Source organism: Trichosurus vulpecula, chromosome 5, assembly GCF_011100635.1.
Source record: "Trichosurus vulpecula isolate mTriVul1 chromosome 5, mTriVul1.pri, whole genome shotgun sequence".
NCBI classification, from domain to species: Eukaryota; Metazoa; Chordata; class Mammalia; order Diprotodontia; family Phalangeridae; genus Trichosurus; species Trichosurus vulpecula.
In genome coordinates, this window is record NC_050577.1 from 300,038,897 (window position 1) to 300,061,212 (window position 22,316).

The window sequence follows — 22,316 nt, forward strand, 5'->3', positions numbered from 1 at the left end:
CTGTTAACACATAACGGATTTATTATCATTTGAAAGCATATCAGTTTTTATTTCTATTTTGGTGAATATCAATCATATAAACCACATAACAAAAGCTCTTTGGGGTCTTCAGTTTTGGAGAGTGTAAAGGAGGTGTCAGTAATTTTTAAAGTATAAAGTGGTCCTGAGACCTGTTGCTCTTTGGAATGTGTTTGGGCTGAAAAATTCAATGCCATGTGGCCAAGCTGGCAATGAGCCTCTAGGCATCCAGGCTGGTTCTCAGGGTGAGCAAAGAATCCATCCCCAGGCTTGTGCTGCTGATTACTCCAGTTTGGCAAGGCTGGCCAGAGCTTCAGCTCGGTGTGGGCATCACCGACAAGCAGCCAGGGCCACTTATTAAGGTTCACTCTATCCCAAGCTCTGGCCTATAGGGATACCAGTAGAAATCAGGATAGGCCCTGCTCTCAAGGTGCTTGCCGCCTTTAGCAGCATTGCCATGGTGGTGGCTGCGTGGGAGAAGCACTTTGGACTGGACCATAAGGAGGGCATTAAAGATACCCCAAACCAAGGGCTGTTTGAGGTCCAAGGGGAACAGTATTAAACACCAGGGGGAGCAGGGAAGTTTTCCTGGGGTGGGGAGGATGGTCAGGCCCAGAGAGGCCTCCAGTTTGGCCAGTACAGAAACAGCACAGAGAGGAGTCATGTGATACATCAGGGACCCAGGAGGTGCCCAGGGGTCAAGCTAGGGGAGCTGCTTCTCAAGGGACACATAAGGAAATCCCCAAGGCATCCTGTTCATACCAAACCCTCCTGAGAAGAGGCAATCAGTGCCAAATGGCATCATACCTGTTGGGCATCTCAGCAGGCATGCTTCCTTTGAGGAGGGGTCACATAGGAGCTCCTCTGGTATTCCCCCGCCCCCCAACCCCATTCCTGCCAGAGACTAGATATTCTTTCTCTCTCTCTCCTCCTCTCTCCTCTCTCTCCGCCCCCCTTCTCCCTCTCTTTCTCTCCCTCTTCCCTCCCTCTCTTTATATAGATAGGTAGTCTCTATGGGGGATACATGTTTTATTTCTCTATCTCTTATTGTTGGATAGAATACAATTGAATTTTAGGCTTTGACCTCTGGGACAGCCAGCTCACGATGGTTTCTTTGACACAGTATCACTGAATCTGCTCTGCTGTTGTGGAAAATCAGTCAGCACACATTTATTTATGAAGCACTTTCTATGGGTCAGGCAGGACTTGAACCCAGCTCTTCTGACTCCACAGCCAGAGTCCTTCCTGGCAGCATCAGAGGGAGGCTCTGAAGCCGGGTCTTTGTGATCCCAAGTCCAGCAGCCCTGACGTGGTGATCGGTGGTCCCTGATGCTGGGGGGGTGTAGTCCTACAGCTCTGTCTTTGGGAGCCTAGATGGGGAAACCAGACTGCCATGCAAAGATTAGACTGGACCCTGAGGTCCAGGAGAGAGAGAGTCTGCCTTGGAGAGACTCTGTGGGAAAGTAGCCACGGCCTTGAAGGATGAGCTAGTCTGGGGGCCAGAGAGAGGGGGTGTGCATTCTCAGACAGGAGGGAAGGGCGGCTCACCAGGGAGCACCCTAAGATGGAGGAGGTAGGGGAGGGGAGGCCACTTGGCTAATTTTTGGATTCTCTTTTGTCGATGTAGGTAGAAGGGAAGGGAGGCAAAGACGTGATTCCCAAGATCCCTGGGGTTTAAAGGCTTCTCTCCTCTTTCCCTTGGTTCTCTATGAGACTGGTCTGGCTCCTCCCCCTCCCCCACCTACCTTGTGTTCTCCTTACCTATAGAGGGTCCTATTCCCCTCCCTACCCCCATTTGATGGTAAGCACCTTGAGGACAGGGAGGCTGTCATTTCCCTCTGGACAGCCCCACCCCCTCCCAGGGCCTTGCTCATCCGGAGCACTCCCCTTACTCCCTCTTCGTGGTTGGGTCATTGGCCTCTTCTCTCCGCTCTGGGCAGGTCCACCAGACGCTCACAGTAGAGCTGGACAGAGTCCTACGCACCCTCACTTTTAGGAAGAAGAAAGCGGCCTTGTTCTCAGGTGCGTGGTGGGAAGAGCCTTCTGTCCTGGGCCCTCATAGTAACCAGCTGGGGTGGAGGATGTGTGGTCTGGGGTGGGTGGGGGGCAGAGGTGAGACTGCCATCCTGGGGGCCAAAGATGGAGGCAGCTGTTCTCTGTGCAGCCAGCATCCTCAGATTCCTGCGGACAGCCCTGGAACAGAATCTCTCCTCGGCCCTGGTGACGCTGGTCAGCTCAGACTTAGGGCAGACGCCCTGTCCAGAGGATTCTGCCCTCTCCCCACTGTCCCTTCAGCAGGTCCTGTCCCTCGTAGTCAGCCTTCAGAACCTTCTGGTGCAGGTAAGTGCCTGGCCCGAGAGGGACGTGGGGCTTCTCTCTCCTGCCCGCTCCCGAAGAGCCAGTGAGGCCTTGGGTGAGTCACTCCAGTCCTGCTGAGCCAGACCATTGCCTACACTTGATTCTGAGGACTAGAAGGGCCACTAGCAGCCCTCTGGAGTAGTTTTGCTGATGGGTAAACTGAGGCCCTGGGAAGGATCTAGGACTTTAGATATTATTAAGCCATGGGCATTAATTATCAAGAGCAGGGAACAGTGAGGAGCTCCCCCACAGTAGAGGGAAATCTAAAGCCTCCTGTCCCCAGGGAGCTTCATTCATTTAATTAATTCAGCAAACATATATTAGGGTCCTTCTGTCAGCAGAGCATTGAGGCTTTCTCTGGGGCACACAGCATTACAGAGAAGCACGTTGGACAGGGGAGAATAAAAGGCTGCTTGTGGTCAACACAAAGGGAAGGTCCCTCCTGATGGGAAGGCCCCAGCAGGGACCCTCAGAAGCCAAGAGTGGGGGAGCACCTTCCTGCTGTAGGGGACAGTGTAGACCTGAGGCAGGACTGACTCCTGGCCCACCCACTTGCGCAGTGAGAGGGGCCAAGGTTCGCCCCACATTGTAGAGAGTCTGGGGCTAGACAAAAGGGTTTGGCCTTGGTAGGGAGTCCCTGAAGATTCTGATTAGAGAAGTGATATGTCAAGACTTATGTGAGAGAAAGGTGGTTCTGGCAGGACCAGAGGGAGGGGGAAGTGGGAGGAGCTAGAAGGAGCTTTAGGCCCAGGCCAGTGGCTCTGAGGGCTGGGGCTGGTGACCTGCAGAGTAAGCCCAGAGAAATGGGAGGCAGGGCCCTGAGTGGGTAAGAAGGGGATTAAAGGGGGAGTGATGAAGGATGCCCCATGGTTTGGGTGAGCCCAGTGGTCAGAGAAGACCATTGGGGCTTGTGGGAACTACAGGAGCCCTTGCTAATAAGCTAATGATTCAACTTCAGAGCTTAGAAGTAAGTTTCTGGGTCAGGGTTATGTTGGGAATGGAGAAGTGTTATTCGCTGTCCTTCACAAGCCACTAGAAACCACCAAACATTTCTTCTTTTGACTCCCACCCACATGTCCCTGCTGCTCCTGACCCTTGAGTTCCTGCTCAAACAGTGGTGAGGTCTGCCCTCACCCCAGTGAAAGCTAATTGGTGGGGCACAAGACAGACTGTCATGTGGAAGGGGTGTTAGACATGTTCTGTTTGGCCTCAGAGGCCAGAATGAGGAGTTGAGGGGGTGAGGAAAGGAGGCAAATTTGGGCTGGAAGTCAAGAAAACTTCCTGCCAATGAGAGCTGTCCCACAGTGTCTGGACTGCCTCTGGGGCAGTGGGCTCCTCCTTGGAGGCCTTGAAGCACAGGCTAGAGGACTGTGTGTTCTGGTGAGGGGTTGGAGCAGGTGAGCACCGGAGTCCCTTTCAGTTCTCCAGTCCTATGATCCTGAATCTTGCCCAGGGCCTGCTGGTATGTGTCTAACATACCCGCCTGTTCAGCTACTCTTCTTTCCAGGCTTGTGGTTATTATTCAGGTTTCATTTCTTCCACGAAACCTTCCCTGGTTTCATGATTTTGTTTATGTTTTTAAAATCTTGGGCTCAGTGTCCTTGTCTCTTCCATGCCCAGCCTGTAACGCGGATACTTTCAGGGCTCCCCTCACTCTGTCCTTGGCATTAGGGACATTGTAGAAATGTGAAAAGAACACTGGACTTGGCATCCTGTGAACTGGCTTCACATCCAAGCTCGGGCACTTTGGTGTAGCTGGTGGCCCTGGGCAAGACAACGAGCAGCTCGGAGCCTTGGTTTTCTTATCATAAAGTTTTTGTGGTGGTTGTTTGGTCGTTTTTCAGTCGTTTCTCACTCATCATGACTCCAGTGAGGCTTTCTTGGCAAAGACACTGGAGTGGTTTGTATCATAAAATTGGGGGAATAATACTGACATCTTCTGCCTCACAGAGTTGTTGTGCAGAAAAAGTCCTTTGGAAACACAGGTAATTATCATCACTGATGACACTATCAGGCACTAGCCCTCTTGGGGGCAGTCCCAAAAAGGAGCCTGTCTTTGGGGTGGCAATTAGAGTGAGAACTGTTCATTGTCTGAACTAGACAAAATCTGTCCCCTGGGCCCTGTTCCCTTTCAGAGCCACTTAACCTGGTTCTCCACTGCAGCCATGTACTCACCTCCCAGGGCAGCTGTATGGCTGTCCCAGTGTATGAGTGAGAGGTGTTATTATCTCAGCTTAGCTGCAGAGGTGTTTGGGGAGACAATGATTACTCTTCCCTGGGTCAACATGCTGAGAAAACAAAGGCCTTGGTCCCTGGATCCAGGAGGGTGGAACTCTAACCTGGACACTTCTCAGGAGCTGGATTTGGTAACTCCCTCCCCCTTGAACCTGCTGTGCAGAAGCCCAGTTTCACTGAACCGCATGAAAAAAGGAACAGTGTCTTGGTTCTCCATAGTGCTTTTGAATTCATTCATTCACTTGTAAGCATCAAGCTTCCAGACCCTAGACTTGGAGCTTCCAGGACTGTTAACTGTCCTCTCCTTTTGAATCCCTTGCTCCTTGTCCTGTCCCCTCTCATGCCGTGCCAGACCACATACTTCAGTGTCCCCCACAATCTTCCTTCTCCTTTCCTCCTCATGTATTTCTAAACATTACTAGAGGAAACTGCCCAATGGGCCAATTGAGTACTAACAAATCTGTTATCTAATCTCATTTCATCTAATATCAAGAGGGGTCTTTTCTCACTCTCCATAGCAGAAGTTCAAATCCTTTTATCTGATCAAGCCCATTACAACATTTCCTCTTGCCACCCAGAGAGGGGTAGGGTTAGGTCATAGGTTCCAGAAGCTCCTGGGGGGGGTGCTCTGGAAAGATCCAGGTACAATTGGGGGTCATTGAATAAAAATAAGGGGTAGAAGCCTAAGAAAAGAAGAGAGGAGAAGAAAATTTTGAAAAACAATTCGTATATGTTTCATCTATTGTGTAACAGAGTTAAAGTCACAGTGATTACATTATTTTCCAAATAAACCCACAAAATGCAAGTTATAACAGCTCAGTGGTCAAGTCTACTGAGAGGTCTTAACAAGCAAGTGTTGGCAGGTGAGCATGTTGAGAAGTCCAGCACACATCAGCAGGAATATGTGCATGGAATGACTTATTTACTGTGGGGATCATGTGTGATCACATAATGCGATATTGTGTAATCAAAATTTCAATGAAGGAAAAACCCACAAATTTACAATAAATTATTAAATTTAAGATGTGCCATTTTATATGTATATATATATGTATATATAGATAGATATATATTTTAAAATGGCACAAATAAAAAAAAAAAACCGCTAAAGGGTTAAAGAAAGTAGATCTCCAGGGGTGCACTAAATAATAATTTTTTTAAAAGGAGCAATAGGCCAGATAAATTTGGGAACTTCTGGGTTAGGTGATGGGTCTTGGGCTAACTGAGAATTGTAGAGAATTTGCCACTTCTCTAGCACTTGTACTCATCAGAGAAGAGCATTGTAGCTGCCAGGATGAATAAGGGATGGCCCTGATCCTGCTGATTAAACACGAGCAGGTTAGTGGTTAGCAGTGCCACCTGGTGTTCAAATGTGAAAATAGAGACTATCTGTCATCAGCTCCACACCCCAAAAACCTCCACACCTATTCCACACCTCAAAAAGCATCCAGATCACTCTCTAGTCTCTTCTTTACTCTAGTTTTGGAGGAAGAAATGATTCTTCTCCTTTCTAAGATCATCCCCTGTACTTTGCCCTTGTTTCCATACCTTCCTGTCTTCTCCAGGAGCTTGTCCCTTCCATAAAGTACCCCCCCCAATCTCCTGCTCTGTCTCTGTTTCTCTCTTTGTTTTTCTGTCTCTCTCTCTCGTATTCAATCTTTTCCCATCTACTGGCTCCTTCTCTTCTTCCTAAAAAGAGACCCCAGGCTCCCCCATCCTTAAAAACCTTTTGCTTGGCCCTGTCCCCCCCCACAACCTATCATTTTATGCCTCTTCTCTGTTTCTTAGGCAAGCTCCTAGGAAAAGTCATCTGTGCTTATTTCCTTCACTTCCTTACCTCCCACTCACATCTCAAATCTTTACAGTCTGGCTTCTGACCATACAACTAGACTAAAATTACTATCTCCTAGGTTACCAATGATCTCAACTGCTAAAGCAAATAGCCTTTTCTTAGTCTCCGTTTGTCGTCTTCTGTGCAGCTCTGGACACCACCAACTAGCCCCTCCCCCTGGTTAACTTCTCTCTCAACTTCCAGGACATTTTTTCTGATTCTCTTCCTGCCTGTCTGATTGTTCCTTCTCAGTCTCCTTTGCTAATTCTTCATCCATCTCTTACCCCTTATGTGAGAGTGTCCCGCAAGGCAAAGTCCAGGGCCTTTTTTTCTCTATATAACTTCTCTTGGTGATTTCCATAGATTCAATGGTCATCTTCTGATATGTAGTCAGTCCTAAATGTCTCCTGAATTCCATTCCCGGTTTGCCAGCTATCTATCTGGTAGAATCACCTGGATATCCCATAAGTGTCCCAACCTAACATTCCTACACCTGAATTTATCATCCTTTCCTCTAAAGCCTTCCCTCCATCAAACTTCCCTGTTTCTGTTGAGAGTACCACAATCTTTACAGCCACTCAGGTTTGCAATCTAGGAGTCATCTTTGGTTCTCCTCTCTTCTTCAGTCTCTATTTCTAAACATTTGCCAAGTCTTATTCATATTATCTCCACAGCTTCTCTCTCCTTTCAGTACTCTTATTCAGAGTCTCATCACTTCTTGCTTAGACTGTTGTTTTAGCTGCCAAGTAGACCTGCTAGCTACTAACCTAATTCTATTCAGAAGAAGGATCAGGAGCTAGGCTTGACCCATGCTCACCCCACATGCTTTGCCCGTTCTCTAGCCAAAGTGTTGTGAAAGTGCCAAGCTTACTTCAGTTCTCAAAGAGTACACTACTTTCTTTCCCCCAATTTGATCTCTTCTGTCCAGATGGCATGACAACTCATCAGGCTGGGGATATGTTTAGTGTGCCTTTAACTAATATGCATAGCTCTGAGCCCCCATCCTACCAGAAACCCTACCATCTTCCTTAGATCTGCTGCATTTCACTGAGCCCTAGTCACATGATCTCAGCATAATGGAATCAACTCTCTTCAGGAACAAATAGGCATGCTCTGATAGTATATATGGTGTTTTATTCTTTGCACAGAATCAATAAAAGCATTAAAAGAGAATAAAATAAACAAAAATCTATCACACATGCCTGCAACCTCTTCAAACCTATCCAACTTACAGAGAGTATGTAGGCTGCATTAAGTCAAAAAGTTCTAAGAAAGGTTCTTCTTGCCTGTGGGCAAAGAAGTATATAGACAACACCACACCTGTCCCAGATAGTATTTGATTTGTGCCAGAAGGCATCAGGTAAAGACTCAGGAACTCTGAACCTAGAATATGACTCCTTCTCCTACATTGGAGAAAAGGATGAAGCAGGCCATGGACTTGGGATCTGAATACAAGCTGAAGGGGCCTCATGGCCCGCTCATTGCTCCTAATGTGGAATACCCTATATTTTATTCTTGTTTTTTTTTCCTCTCTTGATTTTGTTTTAATATTTCTTGTTGCCTCTTGGAGTCACTAACTTCTATTTGGTCCGTTTTGATTTTCAAGGGATCTGTTGCTTGGGTAAGGCTTTGTACCTCTTGGGCCAATCTTTTCTCTTTAATCCTTTCTCTTTTCTTTTCCACTTTCCCCCTAGTGCTTTCATTTCTCTTCCATTTCTTTCTTCTAGTGCTCTCATTTACAAACTCATTTTAAACTCTCTTAAAAAAGAACAAACCAACAACTCTTCATCTCTCCTAGGAATTTTGGTTGAGTTTGTGCCCAAGTTGTATTGCCTGTAGATGTTTCAGAGTCATCTTCAGGGTTTATATCTTGAGCATCCGTTACCAAAGCAGCACTTTTTTGTTGGGATTGTTTGTTTGCTCATTCCTCTACCTTACTTCCTGATTTTGGACTTTATATTAGGGCCAGGCTCCACCCACTTCTACAGGGAATGTATGGGCTGTATTTGGTCTTGTTTTGGGTTCTCTTGATTCCTGTTGCTGCTTTCTTAGGGTATTGAGTGTTGTGTTTTTTCAGGACCTCAAAGGCAGTTCAGCTTGGAAACCTTCAGGCTTCCAGTGCACCCAGAGCAGTTTGATCCTGGGTGAAGTCTGAGGCCCACCCTCCTAGTCTGAGCTCTGTATGTTCCTAACAACTGTGGGCTTGACCTGGTTGGAGATCCAGTAGACTGTCTGCCAGATGAAAGGCCCTGTAGGTTCTGAGTAACAGGAAGTGCAGGCTGTCCTTTGGTCTGGGCTTCCGGCTCTGGTTATTCTGCTGCAGGCTTCATTCTGAGCTGGGGGCTAAACCTGAGACCTCGTTCTGCTCACAGTCAGAATCACACAGCTGATGCTTGTTCTGTACTTGCAGCTTAGGGCCATTGAAGGCTTCTTGCCCTGGACCACTCTGCTGTTCTCCCCAGCTGACATATCCCCCATCACATGCATGTCCCTTCCTCAGGCCACTCTAGATCTGAGCAACAGAGGTGCCCCATGGCGCTTGATCCTGCTTCTTGCACAAGGTCAGAGTCCTCTTCTTGCCCTAGTGCACAGCCGTGGGAAGGCCTGTCTTCAGTACCTGAGCTAGAAGGCTCTACATGGCCACTCTGGGCTTGGCTCCACAGTGTTCACTGACCTCTCTGCTAACCTGGGCAGGAAAATGATGCGTTGTGACTTTTTTTCTTGAATTTTCCCATCAGGACTCAGGCTGGTGCTTTTTCTAGGTTTTTGTGGAGGAGTTGTGGGGGAGAGCTGCACTGAATGTCTTCCTGCTACTCCACCATCTGGGCTGGCCTTCCCAGCTCATTGCTTCTGGTGCTGGAGGACAGACTGCTGGACCCCACAGCAGGGAACAGCTAGGAAACTCCTCCTGTCACCATCTTACCCTGGAATCTCCCTTGAGACCTTTGCCTCAAAGCACCTTCATCATGCTGGGTCATTTTTTTGTCCCCTTCCTATCCTGCTTTCCCATCTCAGAGCCAAAGGCCCCTTCCTGCTCAGAAAAATAGGAGAGGCAGGCGATTGGGGGATATTACATCAGAATAATGTAATTGGTGTTTAAGTAGTTCAAAATTTCTGCCCCAAGCTTCCATATGATTTAGAGTTAGAAAATCCATCTAATAATACCGGTTTAATTCCCCAGAAGGGGGCTGTAGAAGGAAGGAGATGGGCCAGATTCTTTTCAAGGCTCCTTCTAGCTCTAAAATTTTCTGATTCTGAATAGCCACAGATACCTCATTCTAAATGTAATGGTGAACACCAAAGCAGGCCCTGACTTTTGGAGGGTTTGGCCTTTCCTCTCCATGACAGAGCCCAGCCTTGGGCTAGGGGGCATTCCATCTCATAGGCACATCTCCCTCTTCCCCACCTCCTCCACATAAGAGAAAGTACTCTGTATGAGATGCTCCCAGTCTGGGGACAAGAGAAGAAGGTGGCAGGGAAGGACATAACTGCAACACAGGCCCTGGAGACCTTTGGAAGGGCTGAATGCAGCCAGGAGCCAGGCCCTGGCTTGGTGGAAGCAGTAGGCCTGGGCACAGTGTCCCAAGGAGAGGAGGTGAGTCTCCTGACTTGGCATCTGGGCAATGCCAGGCTCTCTTCATGCTGCCCATGTTGGTCCAGGCAGCCCTGGTCCAGCCTCTGGAGGGGGCCATGGGAAAAGCTTGCTGCCTATGTGACTTTGGGAGTCGCTGGGCCTCTTTAGATTCCAGGTTCCTCATTCGGAAACAGGGGGAATGGGCTAGAGAACCCCCAGAGGCCTTTCCAAATCTGAGCCTATGAGCCCCAGGTTGCTTTGTGATGCAAGAGCCAGGTGTTTCTTAGGGAGAGGTGGGGTCTTGTCACCTGATTGTTTTCCCATGTCTGGGAACACCTACCACAGGAGGAAAGCTTCCACCATGGAGGAAGCCGAAAGCGCTGAGCAAGGAAGATTCTACGTGTGAGGGTTTGCAGAGAAGAATCAGGCTGGGCTGGGGGCACCAGGCAGGGGAGGGGCTCATCTGAAGCAAAGAGAGCCCAGAAAACCAGTGGTTCTTCAGACTACCACAGGAGAGATGTTTCTGTAGCCTTTCCCTTGGGATAGGAGTAAGGATGGCCCAGAAGGGCCTAGCTTGCGCTTCTGTCAGAAAGGACACTTGGATTTCCTGTGTGAGGATGTCCTAGATTCGGCCATAACCATAAAGGGATTGCCTGCTGCCCCTGCCTAGGGAAATGCAGGCTTGTAGGCACCCAGCAAAGAAGCCTCTTCCTGCCCATGGTTCCGGTAGGCTCTGGCCAGATTGTTCTGGGCACATTTTATGTCTTCAGGCAGTTTCCTTTCACCAATTTAATTGGTGTCTACCCAGACTTGCCCAGTGAGCTTGAAAGAAAGGGAAGGGACCTAGGCATGTTGTTGAAGGTATCTTTCAGAAGCTAAAGGAATTAAAGTTCCCTTGTCATATGCACTGGAGAGAGGTCTCAGGGTAGGCAAGCCTGGCAAGAGTCTGAGCAACCTGGCAGGCCAAGGCTGCACTGAAGTGGACCTGCTGCTCTGGCTTTCTGCCAGGGTGAGGTCAGCCAGGAGCCCAGGCCTCTCCCCATCCAGAATCCTAGTGCCCCAGGGGGAGCTGCTACCTGGTGAGTTGTGTCTCTGTTAGGGCAGCCGTCTGAGACCATGTCCCAGCAACCTCTGCTTGTGTTGGAGTAACCAGGGCCCTGAGAGGGAAAGGGACCTTGGCTTACCTTTGGGACTAGAAGCTCTTATGTCACCCGGGTCACTGGATGAAGGATTACAAGAATCAATGTCTTCAGCCTACCTTATCAGGGGCAGGTTAATGATTAGAGGAGGGTGCCTGGCCCTGAAGGGATGCTAGACACTGGAAAGGTTTCTCTGATAATCATCTCCCGGTGATACAGGCTCAGGCCATACAGCTTTCTGCTCCAGCCCCCATGTGATCAGGAATCTCCTCAACCACATTCCTGACAAGGGGTCATCCACCCTTTGCTTTAAAACCTCTACTGTAGCCCATCTGGCTTTTGGATTGCCCCGTGTGTATACCAAGGAATTCTATGGAGGAGATAAAAGCATTGAGGGAATGTTTTACAAGCTGTTTCAGGGAGAGTGAGGGGGAAAATCCATGGACACTGTTGTTCAATTGTGTCTTTGGGGTTTTCTTGGTACAGATGCTGGAGTGGTTTGCTGTTTCCTTCTCTAGCTCATTTTTACAGATGAACTGAGGCAAACAGGGTTAAGTGACTTGCCCAGGGTCACACAACTAGTAAGTGTCTAGGGCTGGTTTTGAACTGAGGCCTTCCTGACTCCTGGCCCCTGCTCCATCTACCTAGCTGTACATGGATGCTATCAATACCGCTAAAATGCAGTCAAGAGGATGTCAGTAATCGCCCCGCCACACACACCTACTTTCTTGTCTTTATAAAATTTTTTACAAGGACGTTCTCTGTGCAAATCAAGGACGGTCTAGGTGAAAATATAAAGGGGACAGGCAGGCTTTTCAGCAGCAATGCCAGAAAGGCATCAGGTTATAAGGCCCCACTGTGTTTATTGCTTATTGATTACAAAAAAGCATTTGATTCAGCAGACCTAGCGAGGATTGCCTTCCAACAAGGAATTGCTCGTGCACGTGTTAAGATCATACAAGATTCCTTGGAAAGTGCAGCCACGGGGATAGGTCAATCCACAAACCATTACTGAGGCACTGAGCATACAGAGACAAAGGGGACAACAGCCCAGCCCTTGAGGAACTTCCGATTCTGAGATAACTTTCTTCAGTGACCTTCTGATTAGTAATGCCAAATGAGGCCTACACAGGAACCCTAGGTATGCTCGTTAAAGGGGTTCACCACTGTCATCCAGATAGAAGAGGGATTCTGTAGAGTTGGCAAACCACCCCAGTCTCTTTGCCAAGAAAACCCCAAATGGGGCCACCAAGCATCGGACACAACCACAACAAATCTGTATAGTTGGGAAAGTCCTCCAGATGTCTCTGTCTCCAGACAGTTTCCTGCCGATTGTATCAAGCCCCAGGGCATGACAGGGCTTTCTCCATGACATCTGGACTCTCACCAGGAGGCTTAAGGGGGAGGCAGGGGTTTGACTGGCCCAACACAAACTAATATGGTGCATCTTTGTTGAGGCTAGTTTGCCTGCCCTTTAGTGGCAGCATGAATGGACTGTGGTCTGTTCTTTTTGAAGAAATGCCCCTATTGATGAGATCACAAGTCTATGGGAATATTGTAGTCAAAGGAAAAACTCCTCAATAATCAGAGAGTGGAATGGGCCACCTCGGGAGGTGGTAAGCTTCCCTGAGGTGGATGGGTCAGGGATGTTGTAGAGGGCATTTCTACCCAGGATCAGTCCCCTCCAGTTCTTAGAGTCTGGGAAGGGCCATTAGAGATTTGACAGATGAGGAAACCAAGCTCCCTGTGGACCCTGGTAATGATCAGTGGACCCAGAGTTATTTAGGGCCCAAAACAGGACTAGAACCAAGGCATTCTGGGTATGCTGACTCCCAGGCTGGTGCTCTTGTCCTTACTACACTGCTTCCCTAGTTCCTTGGGATAGCCAAGAGAGTGGATGAGAGAGTATGTGGGTCAAGAGATTCCCCAACACCAGAGAAACTCTTAAGTTCAATGGCCCCAGCAGAGAAATTCCAGGGAGAAACAAAGGAAGGTTCCATCAAGGCAAAACCAACAGCATTTATCTAGGACCTTCATGGCCCTGACTCCTGGCTTACTCCACCATGAGAATCCTTTCTTTAGCAAATATTTTTACCCTAGGCTTCTGATAGTTTCCTTCTTTCCCAAAGGGAATGTTGCTCTGATTTTATAATGGAATGGAAAAGTCTCATTCACTCTGCCTCCAAATAGCTTTACAAGTTGTTTATTAGGAAAAGAGGAGGATGCTCCAGGAAGCAGGAGACCAGATGAAAGCGAGGGATGAATTTCAGAATCTGAGTCATGAGAATCTTCCTCTCTGTGCAGAGTCTGGGGTCCAACGGGCTAGCAGGAGTCCAGGGCTCTGCCATTGATACATGAAGGCTTCTGGGTTGATGCCTACTTCAGGAAGTGGCTAATCAAGAGAATATCCCCAGCTCCCTTCCAGAATAGCTCTGAGCCTCTTGCCATTTGGGAAAAGGGACAGAGGAGTCAACATGGAGCAAGCCAGTCTGTCCATTTAGCCATTAACCACCACCAGAGTATTCCTGACTCGTCTTCCAGCTCTCAGAGAGCTACCTAAATCAGCTGGTGTGTCCTCACCTTTTATTAATCTTTCTGTGAGTCAAGGTGTGAGCCCCCAACGTCCTGGACTAATTCAAATTGGAATGACTTCATCCTGCAATGACAGCTGAAGATTTACTTATTTCATTTGTCATTTTTAGGACACCATGTTCCTGACTTCAGAGATATCTGCTCAACTCAACAAACATTAGGTTAAATGCATACTCTCTTTGAAGTCCTATTATGTTCTGGGTGCTAGGGATATTCCATTACCCTAATGGATCTATGATATCATCAATGTAGGCTTGCCCATTCCCTGCAGGCCTTGTTCAGGTCCTCCCATGGACCCAAACTGGGATTCCCTGAGGTGCTGGGGACCCACTTAGCCCTCATTCTTGCTATGTGAACAGCCTGTCTAGTCACACATTTTTGTATCTCCACCCTAAGGTGCAAAAGATAGAAAGACAAAACCAAAACGGCCCCTGCCCTCCAGGAGTTTATGGGAAGAGAAGGTTTGGCTGGAGCTCCTGGAGAACTCCTCAGCCTGTCATTTAAGAGGCTCCGCATCACAACCTACCTTTCCTGTCTTACTTAGTGTTGTCTCACTGCTATAGAAATTAGGCTCCTTTAGGGCAAAAGCTGGTTGTTTTTTTTGTGTTTGTATCCCTGGTGCCTAGGACAGTGTATCTACTACAGGAGACCTGGCTTATAGAAAGGACTTAATGAATGCCTGCTGATTGGTTATCTCAATAGTTAGTGAAACATGGTAGCGTCTAATTGGTAAAATGCTGAACTTGGTGTCAGGAGATCTGCCTCACTTTGTAGCTATGAGACTGTGGACAAGTCACATCCTCTCAGAGTCTCAGTTTTCCTCATCTGTAAAATGAAGATAATAATCCTTACCCTCACTTCATAGGGCTGTTGAGAAGAAAACATTTGGTAAACCTCAAAGTTCTATGTAAATGTATATTATTAGAATACCTCCCTTGGGGTTTGCTCGCCCAACTTCTACTGCCACTGGCAGGTTGGGTCCCCAGAGGGGTGGCTGTTATTAGGGGTAACCCTTTCAGTCCTCCACCAGTGTGCTTTTTCGTAATCAGTGGGTTTAGTTCTTTGGCAAAGACAGACACTCAAATGACGTGGCAGGGACAGTGTGACAAAGAATTTCTGCCCAACATGAGGAATACATCCCTCTATAAATACACTCAGAGTCCTGGAGAGGGGCAGTGTGTCTTGACTGATAGACTCGTCATTCGATTCACCGTTCAACTAGAATCTCTAGCTGCCTTTTAGATATCTCGAATTGGAGTTTAAGTTCAGTATGTCCAAAATAGAACTCGTTACCTTTCTGTCTAAACCTTCCCCACTCCTGCCTTCCCTAGTACCTGTCACTGAGAGTAACATCATCCTCCCATCCCTCAGGCTCCCACCCTTGAAGTCATCCTGGGCTCCTCACGCTCTCTTGCCCGGCCCCCGCCATGTCCAAGGTGTTGCCAAGGCCTATTGATTGCACTTCTTCAGCATCTTTCCTCTGACCCTGACCTCACCCTATTGCAGGCCTCATCATGGCTCCATGCTTGGACTATTGCAGTAGTTAGCTCTTGGGGCGGGGGCGGGGGTGGGGGTGGGGGGGTGGAGTCTGCCTGACTTACATCTCTCCTCACTCCAACCCATCCTTCATTCAGCCACCAAAGTGATCTTCCTAAAACACAGGTCTGATCATGTCACACATACCCCCTCCCCAACTCAATAAACTCCAGTGTTTCCCTCCCATCTCCAGGAGCAAATATACAATGGCATTCAAAGCCCTTCATAATGTAGCCACCTCCTTCCTTTTTAGTCTTCTTACACCTTCCTCCCCTTCATGTCCTCTTTGATCCAGTGACACCGGCCTCCTGGCTATTCCACAAACATGACACTCCTTCTCTTGGCTCTTGGTGTTTTCTCTGGCTGTCCTCCATGCCCAAAACACCCTCCCTCCTCCAATTAGACTTACTTTAAGTTCCAACTAAAATCCTACCATGTACAGGAAGCCTTCCACAACCCCTCTTAATCCTAGTCCTTCCCTCTCTTAATTATTTCCTATTTATCCTGCATCAAGCTTGTTTGTACATATTTGTTTGTTGTCTCCCCCACTAGATTGGGATCCCCTTGAAAGCAGGAACTGTCTTTTGCCTCTTTTTGTATCCCTAGCACTTAGCACAGTGCCTAGCACATAGTAGGTGCTTAACAAATGTTGATTGATTGATTCAGCTGGGCTTCCTCTTTGCAGGTTTGGCTCTTTTCAGGATAGTGTCTCTGCTGAACTCAGCTGGGCTTCTCCTTTCTAATCCTTAGAGACCATTCTGCTCCAAGGCTAGATTGAGCAGGCACTTGGCGGCTCCTGCACTGCTACTGATGTGGACTGGGGCCAGTGTCTCTGCTGAACAGATAGATCCAGTGATTGCTCTTCAAGGGGCAGTAATAGACTTTTTTTTTGGCTTTTTCTTTTTTTCCTATACCTTCTGTTACTGGCAGGGCTAGAAAGTACTGATCTTTCTTCAGCTAGAGTATTAGCTCACAGAATGCAAAAGCTTCTTTCTTTTGATGCCATTAAATCCTTAGTTTTGAAGTCATTTGGAGACTGGAGGTAGGGGAAGACTTGCTTCTCCAAAGCTACTTCCCTCTTTAAGGCACTGTACGTTGGGGTAGGTTGCTTGGTCTCTGTTCAGCCATTTTCACTTCCTGTATTCTAGGGGGACTGTTACCTAGATGTGTGATAAAGGTGTGCCTGGAGTCTGTGCCCTAGAGCTGTGTTTATTGTCTCCTTTATGTCCCTTTAGGACAGGTGCACTTAACCTTTTCCTGGGTTGAGAGTGTCTATTTTGCATCAGAATTAGGGTTAGGAAAGCTTTCCCCTCATCTATTAGGCTCTGAAGACCTTCAGCTTTTGCTAAAGTCTCACTGGGGCATGGATCACACCACGGGGATTTTGAAAGCAACCATTTTGTGTGAGTTGTGGTGGCCAGACATAATGGAGGAGGTCCATTCAGCATAGAGGCCAGGTTGAGGAAATATTTTCTATGAATGGAGAAGTCCTTCAGATGCTGCTGTTTGTGGATGACATTATGTTGATCACATCAAGCCCCAAGACACAAGGTTCCATCAAAGAATTGTTTAACAGGCTGAGAAGATGAATCAGTCCCATGCAGAAGACAGCCAGAGAGTATCAGTATTGGTGATATCAGGAGAAATTGAGGAATGCATCCAACATATTGAGCAATCCTGGGGGTGGGGTGTGGAGATCATGGGCAAGAGTTGAACTAGATGGGCAGGCATGCACAGGGTTTGATCTCCTTCACTGGAGGGATTTCCTGGATTGGCAAACCACAGATCAGTTGGAGGATTCTGAGCATCCCCTTGTCTTCCACTGTGTTTCAGCCAGACTAGACGCTTAGCTCTTCCCTGGCCTCATCCCGCCCTCCCTGCCCCTGCGCTTTCTGGCTGACCATCTCTCACACGTGGAATACAACCCCATTACGTCTGCTGATTACAATGATAACCCACATTTACCCAGTGTTTGAAAGATTGACGAGCACTTTCTTCTCATACCAGGCTTTTGAGGCAGGCAATACCAATATGATTTCTCCCATTTCGCAGATGATGAAATAGGCCCAGAGAAGGACAGTGATTGGCTAAAGATCACACAGCCAGTGAGTAGCAGAACTGGGATTTATTTAAATCCAAGTCTTCTGATTTTAAGCTAAATGCAGTGCTTTCCGGATTTTCAAAAAAGGGAAGAGAGTGGATTCTATATAGCACAGGCCAATTAGGTTGACTTGAATTCCTAATGAAATTCTAGAATGTATTATTTGGGAGATGGTTGGTGACCATCTAGAAAAGACAGCAGTAATCTTAAAATCTAGAATGACTCCTTTGAGAATAAGTCAGATTAGACTAGTTTCAAGTCCTTTTGGACAAGCTTACTAGACAGAGATTAGGGGAATGCTATACACAGAGTTACCTGGATTTTTGAGAAACCTTTGACTGAATCTCTCATGCTCTTTTTGTGGATGAGATGTCTGTATGTGGACTAGATGACCATATGGTGAGATGGACTCAGGACTGGTTGGATGGTCCACTGGAATCAAGTATTGGCTTGGAAGGAGGTCTCTGGTAGAGTGGTCCAGGTTACCATGGTTGGCCTGTGCCGGTTCCCATTTCCAATGCTAACGGGTGAAGGCTTAGATAGCATGCTAGGCAAACTTGCACATAACATAGAGCTTGGAGGGATAGTTCATACTTTGCATAATAAGAGTCAGGAGCCTAGCAGGTGTCGACAGGCTAAAACACTGGGCTGAAGCTAATAAGGTGAAATTTAATTGGAATAAATGTAAAGTCTAACACTTGGGTTCAAAAATTCAACTTCAGAAATACAGTCTGGAGGTGGCATATGCAGACAGTGGTTCCAAACAGTGGATGAAGATCTGGGGGTTTCAGCAGAGGGCAAGCTCAGTGTGAGTCTGGAATGTGATAGAGCTGCCCAAAGAATATTTCAAGAGGCTGAGCGTCTGACATGAAGGATGGAGAGACAATTCTAAAAATGATGATTTGTTTACCTTTAACATTCAGTTTTCTAAATATCGAGTCCCAAATTCTCTCCCTCTCTTTAGCCCCTACAGTTTTATGAGGGCCTTTTCTTGCCACATTAGTCATTTCTGGAAGAAAATCCCCTGCCCCCTCCAGACTGAACCTTCCCTTATGATGATAAAAACAACCAAGTGGGAGCATCTGACACTGCAGATGACTTCCTGCGCTGTGAGGAAGGAGGCCAGTTTCATAATCTCTTCTTCTGGACCTTTGGTGGCTCTTCGGTTGCTCAGAGTTTAGCTTTCTCTGAGTGATCCTTCATTTATGTAGAGGTGGATGGCATGTACATTGTCCTCTTGTTTCTGCTTATTTTACTCTGGGTCCGTTCATACGAGTCTTCTGAAATTTCTCCAGATTCCCCATATTTGTCATGTCTTACTGAGTAGTCACATTCATTTATCTTAATTCTTTGAGCCATTCCCCTCCTGATGGGCACCTACTTTGTTTCCAGCTCTTTGCCATTACGAAGAGGGAGGCTAGAAATTTTTTGGTCTATGTTGGGTTCTAAAGGTAGAGATACTTAAGTCACTTGCCTTGCAAAATTCTGAATTGAAATCCAGTCAGCCCCTCCAACAGGAACTGTTTCTATTTTTGTAACCATGGCCAATTTGAGTCCTCCCAGTCTGGTTTGACATTTTGTGTACTACTATAGATCCTCCTTTGAAGTGGTCATTTATTGTTCATAATTCTTTTAAAATCATCATCTCCTTCAACCACTTAATTAATAGGATGGAAATGGGGTTCCAGATTCATGTGCCCAATAAACATTCATTAAGCTCCTGGGTGCCAGGCACAGTGCTCAGCCCTGGGGGTATAAAAAGAAGCAAAAGATAGTGGAGTCCTGCCCTCAGGGAGCTCACAATCTAATGGGAGAGACAACATGCAAGCAAGTATATATACAAAGCATGCTATAGATAGGAAAAACTGGAAATAATGAACAGGGAAGGCTTTGCCTCTTGTCAGGATACTTCTCTTCCTTCCCATCCTTCCTGAGGTGCTGAGTCTCCCTGAAACCTTTCTGGGTCCTCCCAGACAGAAGTGGTCTTGCCCAGTTCCTTCAGTTGGTATTTCCGTGACATGGTCTCCAGGTCCTCGACCTTCCTGGTTGCCTTCTTCTGGACACTCTCCAACGTATCTGCAATGCCCAGAACTGGGCCTTGTACTCCATATGAGGGCTGACAAAGGTAGAGGACCATGGGACCCTCATGTCCCCCTTCTTGGAAGCCCTGCAGCCCAACTGTATATGAACTTGGCCAAGGCCACAGTGGTAGACCCAGGTCTACAGGCCCACCGGGAGAGCATCCACAGTACTCCCCTTGGAGGTTCCAACCTCCTGCCTTCCATCTCCACCCTCTCCACCCCCATGCCATACACTGCCTGTTCTGTGTGCAGGTGGCTGCTTTAGATGGCCAGAAGTCTTGGGATGCCTGCAGTCTCTTCCACTTGTCTTGGAGGTCACTGGCCAGGGCCCATACACAGACCACTTTCTCTCTATTCCAGAAAGACCTGCTGTTGTCACAGGCTGTGGTTGGCTGCCTGGAGGCCCTGATGGACTTTCTGCAAGCTAGGAACCCAGATGTAGGTAAGGCCCCCTTGCCCTCTGCCCGTCCCCTAGGCCTCCTGCTCCAAGGCCTCTGGGAACAAAAGGACACAGTGAAGGTGGCCGAGACTAGTGCTGGACAGTGATTTCGGCCAGACCAGACTGACTGCCCTTGTCCCTGAAGATTTCTGACTTCCTTTGATTTTGATCTCTTCTCTCTTGTTCTCTTCTTTTTCTGCTCCTCCCTGTCCCACTTTGTACTTACCATTACCCCTTCCCCCTTCGGTCTCCCATTTCTCCTGTTGCTATCAGTGGGCCTGAGCTGTCTGCCCTGGCTATGAAACTAATCATTTAAAATTAAGGGGGTGCCAGAAAGAAATCGAAGGCGGGGGCAGAGGACCTTAAAGGTCTTGTAGTGGGGGGAAGTGTCTGAATCTGTGGTTTTATCAGCGTCCAGTATAGAAACCCTTCAGTACCCTGGCTTCTTAGAGTATCATCAGGGATGCTGAGAGAGGCACTTTTCTGGATCATGGATCATAGACCCACAGCTTCTAGGGCCTCCAGCCCATCTCATCCAACCCCCTCATTTTATAGAGGAGGAAGCTTCAGCCTAGAGAGGACTAACCTTCTTGCTCTGGCCCTGTCCAAACAGCCTTCTGGCTGTTCCTCCTGTAGAATTCTCTGTCCTCTGGGCCCTAGAGGGTTCTCCCTGGTCCCCTTTCAGCTCCAGGGCTGGCCCTGCCCCTCCCACTGCCTTATACTGACCTGCCATCCATTTGCCTTCCTGGCCTCAGCTTCTAGTGTGGTCCTAGCACAAGGCTGGCCCTTAGTCAGTGCTCATTGAGGGCAACTTTAAATACCTGCAAGCCCTTGGGATGGCCTTTGAGCCTCACAGTGACCACATGAAGTGGGTTCTCCAGGTGTTACTGAAGAGCAAGCTGGTGCTCAGAGAGGGGAAAGGACACCCCTCCAGGGGTGTCAGAGGAGAGATTTGAACCTGCATCTTCTGATTCCAGGCCTCGGTTCTGGCCCCTCTGTTGTCTCCCAGCCACCCAGAGCTGGGTGATGGAGGTGCTTTCTGCTGACCTCTCCGACCCGGTGCCCCCTGGGTAATCCCCACAAACAGGGGAAGGGGATGCCCTGTGCCGATAGGGTGTCAGGCTTGGAATGTTGCTTCCTGCAGCCCTGCATGTGGCTGCCCAGCCCTGGAATCGATTCTTGCTCTTCACCCTCTTGGATGCTGGAGACAATTCTTTCCTCAGCCCCGAGATCCTGAGGCTCATGACCCTGGTGAGTGCAGAATGGACCAGCCTGAGTGCTCTGGGCTCCAAACCTGCCCCCACCCTTATGCCCCAAGCTGTCCTTCCATGCGCAGAGCCTTCTAGAGATGCATGGCCAGAGGCACTTAGCACTGTCTAATAAATGCCTAAGGCAGGATTCGAACTCAAGGCCTTCCTGACTCCAAATACGGCACTCCATCGAGCCTCCATTTTATATCTAAATCCAGATTAGCCTTTGGGGGGAAACTCTTGTAACGTGACCTCCTGACATGCTCATTTATCTCCCTCTGAAGCTTGGAGACACAGACAGATAGGTCTCGATATAACCGTGCCTTTCTTGTGGCTGGCTTAGCCACAACTTAGCCAAACCGGGCACTCAGTGGCTGGCTCACTCTTCCTGCTGAGCTGAGGTTCTCAGCCTTTTTGTGCCACAGACCCCCTGGGCAGTCTGATGAAACCTAGGAATAATTTTTTAAAATTCATAATCAAAGGAAATTCTAAATTTCAGTTAGAAGGTAGTGAAAATAAAGATGTACCCACCCCTAGCTGCATGCCCCAAACTTGTGTATAAAAGTAAAGCTCTGTCTTACCTCAAACTGCTAGTGCTTCTGAGGACTAGGCTCGCTGCTTTTGCATCGACAAAGCCCTCATGACTAGAAGAAAAAAAAAAAGAAAAGAAAGATGTAAAGTTTTCTTTTCTGTTCAAGTTCATGGACCCCTCAACTGGGAGGCACCCAGTTAAAAACCTCTGCTGTAAGGTCAGGCGGGGTGAGCCCAGCTAGCCAAGAGAAGGGGGAGAAAGGCCTGGGGGAGACCATGGAGGTCTGGGATGATGATTCTGTTCTTGGACCCCCTGGGAGCTTTGCTGCAAAACCATTCAGATATTTGGTTACAAGAGTGGGACTGGTCTGTGGCCCCTGCAGTCCAGGGCAAAGGGTAAGGAGCACCAGGCTGAGAACACAGTTATGGATGTCTGCCTCCTTAGTGCTAATGGGATGGCTGGGCATTCTGGTTGCCTTCATTGTCCTGGGGGCCAGGAGGGATATCAAACCAGATGTGTGATCTCTGCCTTCTCCGGGAGAATCAGGCACCACACACATTACTATAACACGCAAACATACGTGACAGATGCGTGAGGGAGGTGTAAACAGGGTCCTGTTGGAAGGAGGGG

At 48.0% G+C, this 22,316-nt stretch overlaps 1 protein-coding gene across 1 annotated transcript in view; it reads left to right on the plus strand.

The window, feature by feature from the left end:
- The window catches only part of MEI1 (meiotic double-stranded break formation protein 1), a 72,613-nt gene that overhangs the window by 47,966 nt on the left and 2,331 nt on the right, over window positions 1-22,316 (plus strand). Inside the window, exons 25-28 of the mRNA XM_036760284.1 lie at window positions 1,959-2,040; window positions 2,183-2,358; window positions 19,826-19,907; window positions 21,049-21,155. Coding sequence (XP_036616179.1) covers window positions 1,959-2,040; window positions 2,183-2,358; window positions 19,826-19,907; window positions 21,049-21,155 — 447 coding nt within the window. The remainder of the gene's footprint in view (window positions 1-1,958; window positions 2,041-2,182; window positions 2,359-19,825; window positions 19,908-21,048; window positions 21,156-22,316) is intronic.